Source organism: Pleurodeles waltl, chromosome 7, assembly GCF_031143425.1.
Source record: "Pleurodeles waltl isolate 20211129_DDA chromosome 7, aPleWal1.hap1.20221129, whole genome shotgun sequence".
NCBI classification, from domain to species: domain Eukaryota; kingdom Metazoa; phylum Chordata; class Amphibia; order Caudata; family Salamandridae; genus Pleurodeles; species Pleurodeles waltl.
In genome coordinates, this window is record NC_090446.1 from 1,505,993,694 (window position 1) to 1,506,012,376 (window position 18,683).

The 18,683-nt window shown below is 47.6% G+C and overlaps 1 protein-coding gene across 1 annotated transcript in view; it reads left to right on the forward strand.

Annotated features, from left to right (window-relative positions):
• The window catches only part of LOC138247097 (uncharacterized), a 272,302-nt gene that overhangs the window by 117,026 nt on the left and 136,593 nt on the right, over positions 1 to 18,683 (forward strand). The window contains exon 3 of the mRNA XM_069201840.1: positions 10,695 to 10,804. Within this exon, the coding sequence (XP_069057941.1) occupies positions 10,695 to 10,804 (110 nt within the window). The remainder of the gene's footprint in view (positions 1 to 10,694; positions 10,805 to 18,683) is intronic.

The window sequence follows — 18,683 nt, forward strand, 5'->3', positions numbered from 1 at the left end:
GCAGTTAGCGAGTCGGAAATTGCGAGTCGCAAATAATCGCAATTTGCGAGTCGCTAATTTTTAGCTACCTACATCTGGCCCTTACTTACCTAAAACACGCAACTACGCAAATCGCAGGTCAACCCCTGACAAAAGCTTTGAACTAGAACAAAAAAGAGAAATACACTGTTATAATCACAAATGTAAACACTTTGCCATTTGAGAAACACCCCGCCACCAAACAGTGAAAAACTTTACCTGGTGTCTAGTGGTCTCCGGGGACCATGGGCCTAAAAAAATACTAGGCCGATTTGCCCCCAGAGGGGGCAGAAATGGTGTAAAATATTATGCCCCCTGCCCAAAAAACACACACACACAAAAAGAAAATCCCTGGTGCCTAGTGGATTCTCCCCCTCTTGGGGGCAGATGGGCCAAAAAAGAAGGCCGATCTGCCCCAAGGGGGCAGAGCTGCCTAAAAGGGTTTCTCCCCCTTTGGGGGGTGACCCTTGCCCAAGGCTCCCCCCCATGCAAAAAAAACAAATAAAAACATACCCCTGGTGCCATTGTAGCTTCTACCCCCCCTGGGGGCAGATCGGCTGAAAAACTAATTAGCCGATCTGCCCCCAAGGGGGGGCATAAACGGCGTATAAGATTATGCCCCCTTGGGGGAGCGGCCCTTGCCCAATGGGCCGCCCCGCACAAATCACACACGCACATACAACAAATTCCCTGGTGCCTAGTGGGCATTGGGCAGCGGGAATGTTAAGAGGCATAGAGGGAAAGGAAAACCTTTTCCTCTTTTGCATCAGTCCCCCGGGCCGGAGAAGAAACTTACCTTCTTGTCGGTGGACACGCAGGAAGCAAATAGCGTCCTGCGTGTCTGGTGGCCTCTAATGATGTCAGCACGCGATCACGCTCTGACGTTATTAGATGGGGTTTGGTGGGCGGTAGTGGAAGGGGAAGCGATTCCCCTTCCAGCCCTGCAGGGGTGGGGTGGGTGAGAGGCCCTCGGGGGAAGGCACAAAGATGGTGTAGCCACCCTCAAGGACATTAGCCATTGACTACTACCCTCCCAGACCTAAACACACCCCTAAATTCTGTATTTAGGGGCTCCCAGAACCGAGGAATATAGATTCCTGCAACCTAAAGAAGAAGAAGGACTGACCTGAAGCCCTGCAGTGAAGACGGAGACGACCACTGATTTTGCCCCAGCCCCACCGGCCTGTCTCCCTACTTCGACGAAAACTGCAACAGCGACTCATCTAACAGGGACCAGCGACCTCTGAAGCCTCAGAGGACTGCCCTACATCCAAAGGACCAAGAAGCTCCCGAGAACAGCTGCTCTGTTCAACAAACTGCAACTTTCTGCAACAAAGAAGCAACTTTAAAGACTTCACATTTCCCACTGCAAGCATGAGACTTTCCACTCTGCACCCGACGCCCCCGGCACGACCTGCGGAAAACTAACACTACAGGGAGGACTCCCCGGCGACTGCGAGCCTGTGAGTAGCAGGAGTTGACCCCCCTGAGCCCCCACAGCGACGCCTGCAGAGGAAATCCAGAGGCTCCCCCTGACCTCGACTGCCTGTAACAAGGGACCCAAAGCCTGGAACCAACACTGCACCCGCAGCCCCCAGGACCTGAAGGAACCGAACTCCAGTGGAGGAGCGACCCCCAGGCGCCCCTTTGCCTAGCCCAGGTGGTGGCTACCCCGAGGAGCCCCCATGCCTGCCTGCGTAGTTGAAGAGACCCCCTGGTCTCCCCCTTGCTTTCAATACAAAACCTGATGCCTGTTTGCACTCTGCACCTGGCCGCCCCTGTGCCGCTGAGGGTGTACTTTCTGTGCCTGTTTGTCCCCCCCCCGTGCCCTACAAAACCCCCCTGGTCTGCCGTCCGAGGACGCGGGTACTTACCTGCTGGCAGACTGGAACCGGGGCACCCCTGTTTCCATTGAAGCCTATGTGTTTTGGGCACGTCTTTGACCTCTGCACCTGACCGGCCCTGAGCTGCTGGTGTGGTAACTTTGGGGTTGCCTTGAACCCCCAACAGTGGGCTAACTTGGACCCAACCTTGAACCCTGTATGTGTTTTACTTACCTGTGAACTTAACATTTACTTACCTCCCCCAGGAACTGTTGATTTTTGCACTGTGTCCACTTTTAAAATAGCTTATTGCCATTTTTGGCAAAACTGTACATGCTATTGTGATTATTCAAAGTTGTTCCTAGAATACCTGAGTGAAATACCTTTCATTTGAAGTACTACTCGTAAATCTTGAACCTGTGGTTCTTAAAATAAACTAAGAAAATATATTTTTCAATATAAAAACCTATTGGCCTGGAATAAGTCTTTGAGTGTGTGTTCCTCATTTATTGCCTGTGTGTGTACAACAAATGCTTAACACTACCCTCTGATAAGCCTACTGCTCGACCACACTACCGCAAAACAGAGCATTAGAATTATCTGCTTTTGCCACTATCTTACCTCTAAGGGGAACCCTTGGACTCTGTGCACACTATTTCTTACTTTGAAATAGTATATACAGAGCCAGCTTGCGATACAGCCCCCATGTTAACCTATGAGAGAAAATGCTCTTGCAACAGTGAAAACCGAATTTGGCAGTATTTCACTGTTAGGACATGTAAAACACATCAGTGCATGTCCCACCTTGAACACACACTGTACCCTGCCCATGGGGCTCTGTGGGTCTACCTTATGGGTGCCTTACATGTATGAAAAGTGAAGGTTTGGGCCTGGCAAGTGGGTACACTTGCCAAGTTGAATTGGCAGTTACAAACTGCTCACACAGACCCTGCAGTGTCAGGTCTGAGTCATGTTTACAAGGCTACTCATGTGGGTGGGACAATCAGTGCTGCAGGCCCACTAGTAGCAATTGATTTACAGGTCCTGGGCACCTCTAGTGCATTCTAATAGGGACTTAGTAGTAAATCAAATATACCAACCATGGAAAGCCAATAACTCATGTAATTTACACAAGAGAACTTGCACTTTAGCACTGGTCAGTGATAAAGTGCCCAGAGTATCAAAAACAGCAAAAACAGAGTCTATCACACAGTCAAAACATGTGAAGCGGAGGCAAAAGGACAGGGGGGACCACGCCAAGGATTCCAGGTCTAACATGGAGTGTCCTAGTTTTTGATTATCAACATCTTGCCACTCTGTTTTTCTGGAAACAAAAATCAGGAAACTGATAATCCAAACTGCAGGTCAAAGAACTCCCTAAAGAAACTCTGTGTAGTTTAGGTAACCACTACTATTCAAAGATGTCTGACTACTCAGGTAAACTCTTGTACTCTGGTGCCATGATAACTGGTGCACTGCTGTTTCCCTTGCTTTCCATATGTTATCTGTGCCAATATTGCTTTTAATACCAGACCTTCCATTCTGGTATTTGATATCAATATTACTAATTGTTGTCAGACCTGGAGATGATTGACTTTTCTTCCTAATTTTGTTTAGGCTGCTGGGCTTCTGGCCTGCTGGGGACGCAAGGTCTTTTGTTGTCGGTGAGGTCTTTGGTTAGGAGCACACCATATATCATTTCCCCAAGCCTAACAAATAACACAATCATTTATGTTCCTGTCCCCTTTAAGATATCAAGTATATCCTGTCAAAATTGCAAGTAAATAGACTTGGATTTGGTTGAACCCCCTTTTACATCATGTTCTCTTTCTCATTCATTAGGTCGACCTTGTTCTTTCCATAGCTACATTTTATAGATTCCCAGATTTTATTTCTTTATAGAAAGTGAAAGTCTTCCGAAAAAGGGACTCCACATGACTTGGTACGTTGTTATCTCCTCAAGTTCCTTAGCATCATCCTCATGTTTAGCAGGATAATTTGGTTCCTGAAGTTGCACAGGATCCTGGTCTATCCTATTGAGATGACAAAACAGTCGGGCACAAAACATTTCCAGCTGAGCTGCTACCGGAAGCTGTGCAGTATGGCAATTGACCAGGAGGAGTTTGTAAGGACTCCTCACAAGCACCACCATCCTGCAACTCTAATCAGTATACACTATCTAAGATAGTACCAGTTGACATAACATTTCAGTTGACGATGCCTGGCAATATCTTTAGTAGGTCCTAAAACTAGTCATAAGTTTCCAGCCAGCAGTGGGATCGGTTCCTGTTGTGGAGGCAGGAGCATAGACCTAAAGCAGTCCCAGAGAGGCCACCATCCTGCAGCAGCACAGCATTCAGTCTGAGAGTCCTCCTCATCTGTCCAATCCCAAACCTCCACAGTGCCTCAAAAAATAGGGCCCAGCCTTGGATGATGACCTTAAACATAGCCAGGTAAGAAGCATATTGCGGGTTTTGAGGCCACTGAGGTTCCATATGGCTTCCACATAAGATTTCCGATGTTATTAAATGAGTCTTGTATAACTGGAAAAGTCATGATGTTGTGGGATTCAAAATGGAGGGCTGGCTGATTGTGGGCAAAGTGGAGAACTGCATCCCTGTCATGTTATTTAGGTGGTTAAAGGGTGGCAGGAGGCACCTGGAGGCAGCTGCTGCTTAAGGTCGCTATGCGTCTGCTCAGTGATGAGGCAGTAAGAAAGTATGTCTGAGGGAAGGATTGATTGCAGCCGTTGACTTAGGAAGTTGTCAGGACAAGAATCCTTGGTGCCTTCTGGCAAACCAACTAAACAAAGGTTGTTCCTTCGGGCTTTCCCCTCAGTCTTCCAGCCTTGCCTCCAGTGCCTTGTGGTTGCCTTCATCTTGGACATTAGCTGTTTAAATGTTTGCAGATCTTCCTTTTCGGACATCCGGCCTTCAGTTTTTGAACATCTTTCAATCTCATCCCCTCGGCCCGTATCTTTGCCCCCAGTGTTTTACAGGATTCAAATATTACGACAAGGATTAGAGCAATGTCTCACATGGCAAGCCTGGGAGCAATGAGGATCTGCGACTGTCCCTCCACCCATTTCAGGCACTGTTCTTGTGCAGAGCCTCCGCTGTGAATGTAATTGACGAGCGTACCTTACTTCTTCGACGGTTGTCTTTGTCACTGCCATCAATTGAAGGTATGCAGGATCAAGTGTGTGGTGGATCTTTCTAAGTGCCAGTGCACCAGCCCCCACTACAGAGTAGATGGGCATGTCAGCACAAGTAGTCAGCACTCCATTCGGAGGGGGGGGGGGTGGCATGGGGGAATGGGGGCCTTTTCCAGCAACCCCCAGCCCAGTTCTGAAAGATTTGCATAGCCAACCCACTCCTATATGTCTGCACTGGTGCTTTGAGGTGCCACTGGCAAGCCTCACTTTAATGGAGTTCCCTCCTCCAGCTGTGTCGTCGCTGGGCACAGTGCCCAGTGACATCCGTTATCCCTCCCACACTCGGTCTCAGAAGTCGCTAGCAGCTGTGGATTCCTCAAGATCCCGTCTCCCGGCCTGTGCTGTCAAGGAGGATAGCGCTTTTTTTGGAGAAAGCATCAAGGAATGAGAGATGTGGGCACTCACTGCTCCAGCTGGCTACACTGCCACAGAGATGGCCTGGTGGGGTACCACTCCATCCAGGGGGCCATTTGTGCAGCAGCCGTGTCTGTTTGCGGCTGCGCAGCACTTAGTCAGTTTCTTCCTGATGGATTCTGGCATTCTTTACTCCTCTCCCTGCTGGCTTGCCAAAAGCCGCCTAGGACCCGGAGACCCCGAGAAACACAGGCATGCCGCCATCACTGTAAGGAACATCTGGGTGCTGGACATGCGTTGCTGCCACCAGATCTTGTGCTGAGTGAGCAACATGGTTGACACTGCCCAGGCGGTCTACCACACCTGTTCTGTCCGGGGGGGGGGTCCCAAACAGGCTACCAGTTAGGTAGGCTAAGGCTGCTTCACCTTTTAGCCCAGGGTGTTGCCCACGCTTGTCGGCGGTTTGGCCTCGTCCCCCCTTGTTTCACAACTTTTTAGTAAATTGATGTTACAGCATTTCTCTTCTTTCTGGCACAGCACAGGTTAACCAAAAAAGCCCACTGGATTCAAGGTCATCCACAAGATCACCTTAAATCCATTTCAGTGTGATCCAAAGCTAACAGTAAAAGAAAATATGTGCTGTAGTACTAGGATTGAGTAGCATATCTTTATGTAGTTAGTTTAGAACCTCTCTTTTGCATGAGATCGTATGGTCTCTTGCTAATGATGTGTGTTTTTTATGCGGGGCTTGTGGGTCCAGTAGCTTGTAACAATGTTCCAGATCAGAATGCCAAGTTAAGAAAACTAAAACCTTGAAATTTAAACCATATTCCTGTCTTGGTTTCTATCCAACGGTGGAGTGGATTCCCTTGGCTTCAATGCTTGTTGCAGTTTCACATGAGTCTTGGCTGTTGTCATCATGTCATGAGCATTGTCATTTCCAACAGGCTAGCACCTCTTCTCCTGCTAAATATCACAACTTTAGGGGGTTCCCTAGGGCTCTTCAGATTCAGTTTGGGTCTCTGGAGAGAGGTGAACAGCAGTAAAGGCCTGTTATGGCAAAATGTCTTTCATCTGCAGAGGAGAATGTTCATGCAAAGTTGAAATACAAACAAAATATAGTTGTGAGGGCTTTTAACATAGGCCTCTGGGGTAAGGTAGGTCATATTCACTCATTTCTTTCATCTTTGATTTCTTTTCATTCAGAATGTAGGGTCTTTTGCAGGGTTATTCGTAGGCTGTGTACTTTGAGGAAGTAGGTAAACAAGCATTTGGAATGCAATAGATTCTTGCATTTTCTCCAGTTACAGCTAGTGGTGTTGTAAATTCCTAACTGGACTTTTCTTGCCATGTGTATTGAAAATGGTTCTCCTCCTATCCTTCTGCATTCTGGCAAGTTTTGGCTCACATCTGTAGATGATTTTGCCGAATGCTGTTCCCGGTATGATTAAATTGCAGTGTCTGCTCAGGCCATGCCTAACCCTTTCAGTTAAAGTTAACGAGGAGGCACAAGCGAAAGATTCTCTGCTCTGAAATTGTGCTTCCTTTTTGCCCATATCATGTAAGAACGATTACATGACATACCAATCCGTGGCCACCGTCACCACAGGTATCGCCCCTTCACAGAGAAGTACGACCGAGTACATGTCCCCAGGTCAGGAGTCTAGTTTGCAGAGTTGTTCATGCATCAAGTTAACTCTTTCACGGCAGGTCATCAAACAACAGGGGAAGCGAAGGCAAGATGTGCAAGTTACACTTCAAGTCCCCCCACGAGGGTTTGGAAAATTCCATGTTTCACTTAGCAGCTAGAGGCTGTACATTGCGTGCTGTATGCGCTGCATTATGTTTTGTTTGTCCTTCAATTAATTCAAAGGCTTTCATTTCACAGCACACTGTTACTCAGACTGGCTTTTATCCGAGGTAATGAACAGGAACGTGGTGCAGTGCCTACATTAACTGTTTTCATACCAAATTAACGTTCCTGGTAGCTCGCCGTGTTACTAAGCACTATTTTCTGACAGCTCAAGGAGCTTTCAAACAACGGATATTTTTCCAAAACGTGAAGTTATTTACAAGTTAATACTCACTCCTACTTTGCCTGGAAGTGCTACGGGGGCAGGGAGGGGGTATTCAACTAACACAAGGACATTTTATGGGCAGCATTTGTAATTACACTTCAAATTCAGTTACTATTCGTAGGGCATCTTTACAAACCAATCAAGCACTTTGAGACCTGGGAATGTTCGAGCACAGTTAAAAAAAATTAAAAAAAAGAGAAAGGAAAACCATGCATTCCCGCAGAGTGCTAAAGGAAAGGTTAAAAAAAAGATTACAACTCAACGAGTCAAAGCACGGTGAGACCGTAATGCTTCTTTAGGCAGAACAAAAACGTGAATATACAGGCATGCCATCTCACAAAACACACAGCTCCAAGCTGATGAAGTCAGGCACCAAGAAAGCAACAACGGTCTCGCATTTCCTCGAGTTAGAGAGAGCGAGGCCGTTTCAATGGACCCCTTAAAGAAGCAATGGCAGATATAGCCTTGTGGGGCCCAGAGGTGACCTCACAGTGTTATGTGTATGTTTTTCTGCCCGTTTCTTATTTTTTCCAATGTATTTCGTTTGTTTAAATAAACTCTAAGTTGCATATTTGCTTTATTTAAATCCAGGCTGGTGGGGTCATGCTCATACAAACATCATGGCTGCAGTCACTAATCAGCAGATTATAAGCAGCACCGGGGTACCTCAGCTGGTTTTCCAGCTATGGCGCAAACAACAAGGAAATTAAAGCTCTCATTCCATGCCAAGCATGGGAGCTAAGATAAAGGAGGGTGAGCTGGCCCTGGAAAAGCCCCCCCTTGCTGTTGGTTTGATGTTTCTGATGAAGCTGGGGGTGGGGCAGGAGGGACTTGCCCGAGGTGGCTGCTCTGGAGCACACATCCACAGTGTAAGATGAGCAGCCAAAAAGTAGAAAAAAAAAGTCCCCTACAGAAGAGATAAACAGGACATAGCACAACTATACAGTAATTTGTGCTGCTTCCAAAGTGAAAAAGGCAGGACAAAGAGACAGAACTGACCACTAGCAAGCAAGGATTTTTAGAAGGTCACTGGAACCAACAAATGCAATCGCTTGAATTTGTCGAGATGTGGCAACTCACCTGAAAAGCAGGATGTCTGTAGGGGCAATGGTATGTCCCCTGACCTCCTGGAACACCTCTCAGCACTTCCTGGTGGACACAGAAACCCCGGCAGGTGTCCCAAAAGGAAAGGGGGAGTGGAAGAGAAAGAGACAAAACACTGTCACGTCTTGCCGGTCCAGCCAGGCACCCTGTATCTTCAGGAGGGGCAAGTCGTTGTTGACAGCGGGATAGTAGAGTTAGTGCACTCAACTTCCTTGAAACTGAATCTCTGTTTCTGATATGGGCACAGTAGTGGTAGAAGAACACCAGGATGCTCCAGCACTTTTCTTGAATAATAATAACTGTTGGCACAATTACTAAGTCTGCATTACAAAAAACCCAAACTGAGTACCATAACAATAAGTACTGCGACACTAGGGCTGCCTTCATAGAGATTCACTGTTGTACACTACAATTAGAACTGTGGTTGCACTTATCATGCACAAAAAAGACAAACAAGGGCATTAATTATATTGCGTATAACTTTCGTCCATGCATAGTGTTAAACTAAAAGGAACAAAATCAACCCAAGAAATACAAATGTCCACTCTGGGTTTAAACAGTTAGGGTGGCACAGTTTGGTTTGGTTTCACTGTGTGTGTGAAAAACCCTTCAAAAGCAAATTCCTCAAAACTGAAACACATGCATGAATGACACAATTTAAATCCAAGAGTTATGCTATTACAGAAAGAAAAGTCCCTTAAATGCTCTTTTAAAATTGCACTGTCACTTTTTGTAGTAGTTGAGCTCAAGCAGATTTCCTGAAGCACATTCAGGCAAGTAACTACAATAATAATGTAGAATGTTCAGAAATGCATTTATCTCTTCAAGATAAGCACTCTGCCAAAATATGAGGTCTGAAATACACCAGCTGTTCTAGGAAAGCACAGCATTCAAAGAACAAACTCCGTGGAGAATACTAGTCACTTAGCTGCAGTCTTTTCCAGAGTGCTGTTAAAATGCCTGGTGTCAGTTGGTACAGGGACGAAGAAAAGAATTGCCTCAAAAGTCCTGAATACGAGGATGACAGCAGGGGCTGGACTTCCAAATCAGATGCTGAGATCAGGAAGTAAAACAAAGCCAAGCAGGGAGGTATGCTTCACTCTGCTATTCATAGCCAATCAGGAAAGCAGTTGAGTTTCCGTATGTGGATGAGTCACCACACCCAATTAGAAGCACATGTCTACACAACACCCAATTAGAAGCACATGTCTACACCTGCTCACATTAGCAAGCAAGCATTGGTAAAACAAGCAGTGATAAAAACAATTAAATAACAATAACTGGTATCATTTGCCAAACAAGAAAGGGCTACTTACTAAAGCTCTGAAGGTATATTGCTATGCAAAAGAGAAGGGTAGCTAAATACGGAATCCAGCTCAACCAACCAAAACGACAGGAGATGCCATGCATCCATTACATCCCAGTAATGACCACAGACAGTAGCCATTTGATACCTTGGACAGGAGACAGTATATATCACGAAAAACATTAAAAGCCTTTTAAATGTGTGAATAGGAAGTTAGGATTTTTGGCTTTGTACACTTAAACTCTGATGCCACGTTTGACAACTTATTCTTGTGCAGAATTATTCTGGTCTGTGCTGACCCTGTTACCTGTTCCTTTGGGAAATGCGTTGATAGTTGCTTGATATGAAGATGCTCTCTAGGGAAGGGCTAAATGGGATTCAAAGGCTGCAGATACTTAAAAAAGCAGCTGATATTAGTCACACAGTTAGTCATAAGGGGTCACCATGCTATCCCTTCACCCCTAGGTGCACCATTTGTCTTTTGCCCATCTCCTCTGTTTAAGGTTTCTCTGGGTCCCTGTAAAAAATAAAATAGATAATCTTGGATGTTTGAGCTGAAGCTTATGAATAGAAGTGAATGGTGAGCAAGAAGAGATTAAAGTTATTGATTCTAACCAAAATTGCAGTAGGGAGTTTTAAAATCTCCAGGGGTTATGTTTCTATTTTCATTTTGAAATGTCGACATGCCACATATGATTCCTTTGCAAACTCAGTACTACTTCCTTGGACTACTGTACGATTATTGTATTTTTTCTTTTGTTCTCATCCTTTTATTCATCACTACATTATGCTTTTAGGTACCACACGATGAAAGAGCAAGGCATGCAGATACTTCCAGCAGCAATGTCCATCATAATGAAGAAAGCCTGTGCCATTGCTTGTTTTTTGACTGCGCTCGTAACTGAAGGTAAATGTGTGTTCTTTACTCACACATCACCACTTTATGAACATTGCATGGATGGCCTCAAAATACAGCGCTAGAAGTGAAGAAAGCTTGCTAATAATTTTATATCTCAACTGTATCATGTGTCTACCACTCCTAAGTTTCTTTGGGGATTAAGTGAGTGTGTTTTTTTATCATATTCTGCATACTATATACAGTCAATCAAATATGTAATTTGAGTTGTCACCTGTAGCATCATGTATGCACATGAACATTGTACCATGGGAGTTATTTTTGTGTGATCGCAAATTTCTGTGTGTTGGGGTTTAGGACCAGCCCATTAATTCTTCTAGGAATTTATTTGTGGGTAAATTGAATGCAGAAACATGTAGAAACCTTATAATGTACTTTTTGGGTTTTGTAATTATTTATTTTGATCCTGGTGAAAGGGGAAATCAACTGCACAAAAGCATGCCTTCTGTAAGACCAGGGCTGAAAGGACCCAGTCTGAGGTGTCGGCAGGCAAATTAGCACAGCATCACCTGCCTGCTAAACTGGAGCAGAGCACCACTACCCCTCTTGCCAGATCTTCCTCCCCAGCCCCTCCGCCTGGGGACACTTCCATCACAGCCCCTCTGGCTGAGACCCCATACAGCCCCACCGGTTGCCCACCAGGACTACTGTCCCAGCCCCACTGGCTGAGGTGAATATTGGCACAGCCCCTCCGGCTGCCCACACAGAACACCGAGAGCGCCACTAGTACAAAAGACAAAAACAAAGGACTACCTATTACATCATGAAGAAAGGGTATAAAAAATGATATATAAAGAGGGAGAGCAGCAAATTAACACAGAACCCCATAATGCGATGGTGGTGGATGGGCCACCAATGGAAAATCATGATTAGTCACCGACACCGTAGTGTCGGGCGAGCATGCCACTGAAGACAGAGGAGAAAGCGAACCAGAAAAAAGATGCCACTCAGGTCCAGGGAGATGGTGAAAATCAGAGCAAAAACAGAATCCATGTAATCAACTTCACCCTCTATCTCTCCAATTCCCTCTTATCTAGACACTGTCAAGTCACCGATGCCAAACGAGAGGTGACCAGAAGTCGACAGATACTCACCACAGCGCTGGCTCCCCTTCCAGGGAAGGCCACCCTAAGCACTACACCGGGGAAGACTCACCTGAGCCACACACCCCTACCCCCCCCAAAAAAAGCTGGGAGCCAGGTAGGGGAGACCATCAATCCAAGCAGCACTGCATTCTGCACCAAGATGTTGGAGCCTTCTTTAGATCAGGAACAAAACCAGAGACCGGCCAGTCTTATAAAGAGAAACAATTTTAATACGTGCACAGGAACTGATGGCTTGAGAGGCCAAGTCCAAGCAGTTCAAATTAAGAAAGTTGTACATGATCTTTTATTTCTACAAACCACAAGGCGTGTTCATGCATCTCATTAATTCTTGACATAGGCATGTGATCATTTCTCAGACATTTCACAAAGCATTACTGTTAAGCTTTTATATCATACCAAATAAGGTAAGATGCAGTAGAGTGGAGGAAGATACAGAATATGGTTTGTGCTTCATATTGCAAGATGGAATTTTCCATCTAACAGAGACAACACGTACACAGGATAATACATTTCTTCATATATATATTGCTTCAGCTAGAGTGCAGTGATATTTCATGAGGGCTGTCTTGATAGCAAGGCTTGCATCATTATGCGTTTCAAGCAAACAGAAAAGAACAGAAAGCAGAGTTCAGCTAAGATATGAGCCGTTCAACAAGCAGGCCCTGTTATAATTGAGTATCACAGGGCCTAGCAGGCCCAAAATGGAGACAAGTTAAAATGCAATCCCACACCCCCACATAGGGGCCCATGTTATTTTATGCCTTCACTTACCAAGTCTATTTTTGTATATCCATATCTCAGATTAGGAGATATACCAAAGTTAGTTCTAGAGTGTGTTACAATAAATGCAGCATATATATTTTTTTAACACTGGTGTGGTTCTTTCCTGTAGCCACATCAGTGACTGGCCTGTGCGGTATTTGCAACCGCTTTACAACCTCTTCGATAAGCCTTAGCTGCTCTCCACTGCTAATCTAGAACCTCCTACACTATCACCAAGGGTTGCCTGGACTCAGTGAAGGGTGCCTCACCTATAGGTGTACACCATATACTGAGCCAGCTTCCTACAAATACCCTGTACCCTATCCTATGGGCACTTAGGGCCTACCTTAGGGGTGACTTACCAGCATTAAAAGGAAAGGTTTAGGCCTGTCAGAAGGGCTATTTCGACATGTCCAATTTGCAGTTTTAAAACTGCCATACCAGTCTGCAGTGGCAAGCTTATAGTAATGTTTTCACTTTGTCACTATAGTGGAGGAACAATAATGGCTGCAGTACACTAGTGACACTTAACTTACTGGCCTCACAGAGTACCATATGCTAGGGACTTATAGGTTATAGGCTATGGCTATGTCTGCTTCCGAGGCCTAATTAATCTAGGTTTCGGTGAGAAATGCGACGTCAGGTGATGATGAGGTCAGTAGGTCCCAGAGTTCGATTGCATGCTTGTGGACGGAGCAGGTGTTGAGCAGAATGCAGCTGAGGTGGTTGTCTGCAGCTTTGTGTCGGAGCTTGGTGGTTAGGGTGCAGGTGAAGTTGCAGGCTCTGCAGGAGAAGGGTCCTTTGGTGTGCTTCGGAGTGGACTGGAAGCAGATGGAGGAGCGTCCTGGATTGAGGGCCTGGAGGTCATTGGCTGTGTAGCGGTGATTGGTGGTGCGTGGGCCAGGGGGACTGGCGCTGGGCGTGGTCTGGGAGCAGACGGGTCTGCCTTGGGCGCGCCAGCGGTGCTGCGGCTGCTATAAGAGGGGAGGTGGGAGAGAGTGGCAGCAGGGAGGAGGGAGGGGAGCAGCAAATGGGAGAGCAGGGGGGTGGGCCGCAGGGATTCAGCAGTGGGAAGGAGATCTGAAGTGGGGGGAGGAGGGCGGGGCCGCAGGGATGCAGCGGCTGGGGCCGAGGTGAGCCGAGAAAAAAAAAACAAAAGAAGAAAGGAATCCAAGTAAAAACACGGGCACCTGGAGCAGAGGCGGCGGTGTAGGGAGCGACCTGCCTGAAGCAGGGTCAAGGGACCGGTTTGCACCAGTAAAGGAACTCCTGGTTCCCGCTCTGGCGTGAAACCACACAAAGGACAGGGGAGGCACCATCCTCCTGTCCAGCACCTCCTCTACTGAGGGGCACAGAGCTCTGGCAGGTGGCCACTTGATTCTGCCCTCTTTCAAATAAGATGAGCAGAAGCCCCTGGGAGCATCTGACTGGTTAGTCAGCTTGGTGACATCCCTGACAACTCCCCTTCCCCCCATAGGTGGGACATCGCAGTAAGTAGCCAACCTCCTTCCTGGGTTACTTAAGGGCTCTCCTGAGGGTGGGACCCTAGATTCCTCTGCAGGACTTCAGGAACAGTCTAGAAATCTCCTCTGTTAGACATTTCTGTAACCTGAGCACCAGAATTACTGCTGTTCTTTGCTAGAACCAGAAGCAAGACTGTAACCAGTAGGAGGGCTCCTACTGCAACTTTGTTTCCAAGTTCTGCAAAGACTTCTGCAATCTCATGGACGTGCATCCTCCAGATTCACAGGGACTCCGCCTGCACTTAGTAAAGCATGAAGGAATCTCCCTTGAAGTGATGGAGTCACTCCCCTGCAACTGCAGGCACCCCAGTGACAACGACCCACTTGTGGATCCTGCTGTCCCACGGACTCTTCAAGACTTTGCAGCACAGGTGGTGGTTCTGTGGCTCTCCAAAGGTCTGACTTATCTGCCTTGCAACTGGGAAGTCTGTGGTCCCTTGCTGGAGCTGCTTGGCTGAACTCCTTGTGCACTGCGTCTGTTTGTCATTGCCAAGACTTGTTGGCTCTTCAGTCTGAAGACCTGCTAGTTCCAAGAAGCCCTGTCCTCCAGCACTCTCCAGCTCCAAGAACCACGTCCTCTCTGTAAACGCTACGATGTTGGCATTTCTCCTTGCTGTGCAGTTGAGGCCTCCCTGTGCCTGCTGCCAGAGGGTCCTGCTGGGGGGCTTCATCAGTTCCTGGCTCTCCTGACTGCAGAGGGCTAGCCCTGACCTACCTGCCAAGGTTGGGTCGATGACCTCGCTGGTCCCCACAAATCCTGCAAACTCCGTGCAGCATGTCTCTGCACTTCCCAAGGCTTGTTGGTGGTCCCGCGGACAACTGACTCCTCTGCAATTGGACAACCATCGTTTGTCAGCTCGTGGACTTCTTCAGTGACCTTCCTGCATTGTCTAGTCTCCACAGCTGCCCTTTGTCCACTGTCCTACAGGAAAGCATCTCCAAGAAGGGTGGGCACTACCCTCCTGCACCTCCGGGTGGTCTGGACTCTTTCCTTAGCTCCTCTTCTTCTAGAATCCATACCTGGGTTCCACCGACCTGGTCTGTGGATCACAACAGCAGCTAGACAACAAAGGGGGTCATTATGACCCTGGCGGAAGGCGGAGAACCGGCGGTAAGACCGCCAACAGGCTGGCGGTCTTACTTTGTGGAATTATGACCATGGCGGTTACCGCCATGGTCATCTGCTGGTTCTCCGTTCCGCCCGCCAGGGTGGAGACGACCGCTGGGCTGGAGTCCTGGGTCTCCAGCACGGCGACCGTCACCAGACCGCCGCCGGTATTTGGACCCGGCTTACCGCCGTGGATTTCCAGCGGTTTGAACCGCCATGAAATCCATGGCGGTAAGCACTATCAGTGCCAGGGAATTCCTTCCCTGGCACTGATAGGGGTCTCCCCCACCCCGACTCCCTCCCCTAGCCCCCCACCACCCCTGCCACCCCCCAAAGGTGGCAGGGACCCCCTCCCCACCCGACCCCCAACATCACAACACCCATACCCACACGACACGCACGCAGGCACCACCTACACACTTACACGCACACACGCCGACATACATGCCTACATCCACACACACAGTGAGACACGCACACCCACATTCAAACATACACGCACTCATTCCCATACACACAACACCCCTGCAAGCGTACACGCACTCACACACCCCCTCTACATACACACACGTACACCCCCATGCACCCACACAACACCCCGCCTCCCCTCATGGACGATCGACTTACCTGGTCCGACGATCCTCCGGGAGGGGACGGGAGCCATGGGGGCAGCTACGCTGACACCACACCACCAACAGAACACCGCCACGGCGAATCACAGGACGTGATTCGCTGGGCGGTGTTCTGTTGGCGTGGCAGTGGAGGTGGAGCAACCTCCACTTCCCCGCCTCCCACCAGTATGGCTGTTGGCGGCTCTCCGTCCATAAAAGGACGGAGAGCTGACAATGGTCATAATAGGTCGAGCGGCAAACGGCCACCACTGGCGGTCTTCCGCACGGCGGTCCCTCGGGGGACTTCAAAAAAGACCGCTGAGGTCAAAATGACCCCCAAAGTCCTCATTGACTGCAATGTAAGGTTTTGACACAGCTTTACCCCTATACACCTGGGCTCCCTGGTATAGATACTCCACTGTTCTGGATGCCCACAAGTGGGAGCACTATCCAACCTCCCTTGTCCTAAGTGGTTTCCTTGGGGTCCTCTGGAAAATGTACTAAAACGTGAACACTCCAACCATGACTTACCCATGTTAGCCTATGGACTCTGACCTGAGATTACTACTCTGCACACGGGCGCCTGGGGAATCCTACTTACTTACCTTTGGGGTTTTAGTACTTCCCCAACCTAAGGGTTCTTGAGGGGTAGTGTAGGTTCGGAGTGACTTTCTTATTCCATTTCTTTAGTAAATGCCGTGCCTGGAGGAGGTTGGGAGGAAGCTCTCTCATTTTGTCCCCTCCCTCATCCTCTACCCCTACCTGTACCCTGACCCCCCTATAGAACTTCTCCATGTTCAACCTTTTTGGTTTTTCTTCTTCTGTCTCTGGAAATGTATTTGGTAATCTGCACAGTGTCTGGCTGCTGCCAGTACCTTGTCTATGGGCTCCTGCTGCCAACAAACAAAAGATGTCTGTAAATGCAGCTGAATGGGCTGCTGTAGCCCTTATACAAATGTGGTGACCAACTCTGGCCTCGCCTCCCCGAGTGGATTTTTCATCCCCCTACTCTGTTGGTATACTTGCAAAAGGCGGTCATAATAGCTGTTCACACTTTCATTTATTTTCCTGCTTTGTATTCATTATTTTTGACCAGTCCACCTTGTCTTCTGGCACTTTTCCCTTTATGTATTCTCTAACCTTTTCCCTTGCCTTCTCTGCCTCTTCTCCCGGTATTCCCCTTTTTCCCCTTGGTGGCTCCTCTGTTCGCCAGCTCATTACTTTCTTGCAATCCTCTCATAAGTCTCTTGGTACAATTATATTGAACAAAGTGTTGAGGTCTCTCCATAGCAATGCTCCCATTGCCAATTATTCTATTTATGTGTACCACTTGTGGGGTTCCTCCCTAGGTTTCGGGAAGTCTTTGGTAAATGACATTAAGTTGGAGCGAGTCCAAGGTACGTCTGTCAGTACTGGGAAGGTGCATGTCTGTAAATCACTAATGACTTGTGCTGTTGTGATGCTCTCCATCAGTTCTCTCCACCTTTGTAACTTCTGTTTGGCATATTACAATTTTTCTATTAGTTTGGCATCGTCCCAAGAGAGCAGCTTGCTATCTGTAAAACTGAGCTGGGATGTATCCCAGGCATATGTCTGTGGTAGTGGGGACGCACTTGTGCTGGGTGTGGCTGAGGTGCATTTGGGGATGTCGGGCCATTAAGTCAGCCCATGCTGATGTCAGTATTTCCTCCCTGTGTGGTCTGTTATATTTTTCCTTTACATCCGCCAGTGTCATCCTCTTGTCAGCTAAATCTGTTAATAATGCATGTCACTTGGCACTGTCTGCACTGAGGAGCATTTCTTTTGTGTCACTAGAGAGCTGCGTGGCGTGGGGGGGTGGTCTTTTTGGGTGGAGGTTGGGATGTGGAATTGCTTTCTCTCCTGTGGCCTACTGCAGTGGTGATACCCTGTATAACCTCTGTCAGCAGCTTTATATTATACAGTACTGTTATTGTACATCACCAACATTCTGTGCCCAGTGTATTTTCACCAGGATGGCCATCTTGCCCCCCTTCTCCTCGCGTTCTTTTTGTAACCGCGTGCTAATGCTGCTGACTTTTCCAGCAGCGTGAGCTACTTCCTCTTTTATTTTTTTCAGTGACAGGGCAACCATCACTTTCTCGAGTTCCTCTTTTACCAGACTCTGTGCCAAGGCACGACAATCTGCCTTCTCTACTGAAGATAGCTGAGAGGGTTGGGTCCCAGTCACTGAGTGCTCCGGATGCACCAGAATGTCCTTTAATGTGGCAACTGTATTATTTGTTTTCCTATCCTCCTCATTAGTATATCCTCTACAAGCTCGTCCTCTCCCTCATCCCCTTGTGCATCTTGTTCCTGTGATTCTGCACCTTCCACAGGAAGAGAAAGGAATGTCCCCACTACCTGAAGTGTTTGTTCTCTCCATCCTTCCATTTTCTCTTTCCTTTTTTCACTGAGTAAAATCCTTTTTTCAGTTCCAACAATTCCTTATGCACTTTCTCCTTCACATCGTTATTCGCACGCAGGTCACGCAACACTGCATCCCACACCCAGATCGCATCTCATTCTAGAGGCCTAACTTTTCTCCATTGAAGAATCAAAACCTGTCACAAATAGGACAACTTATTCATATCATAGGTGCCAGTCCTATGAAACTGCAAGTCTTGTCTCTTGGCCGTCAACCCATACCACTTGTCAAGAAACAGTAATGTCTGCATTCCCTGTCTAACAGCGACCAGGAGCGCCGGGGAATCCCTAGGCGGTGAGGGCTGACTGGTATCC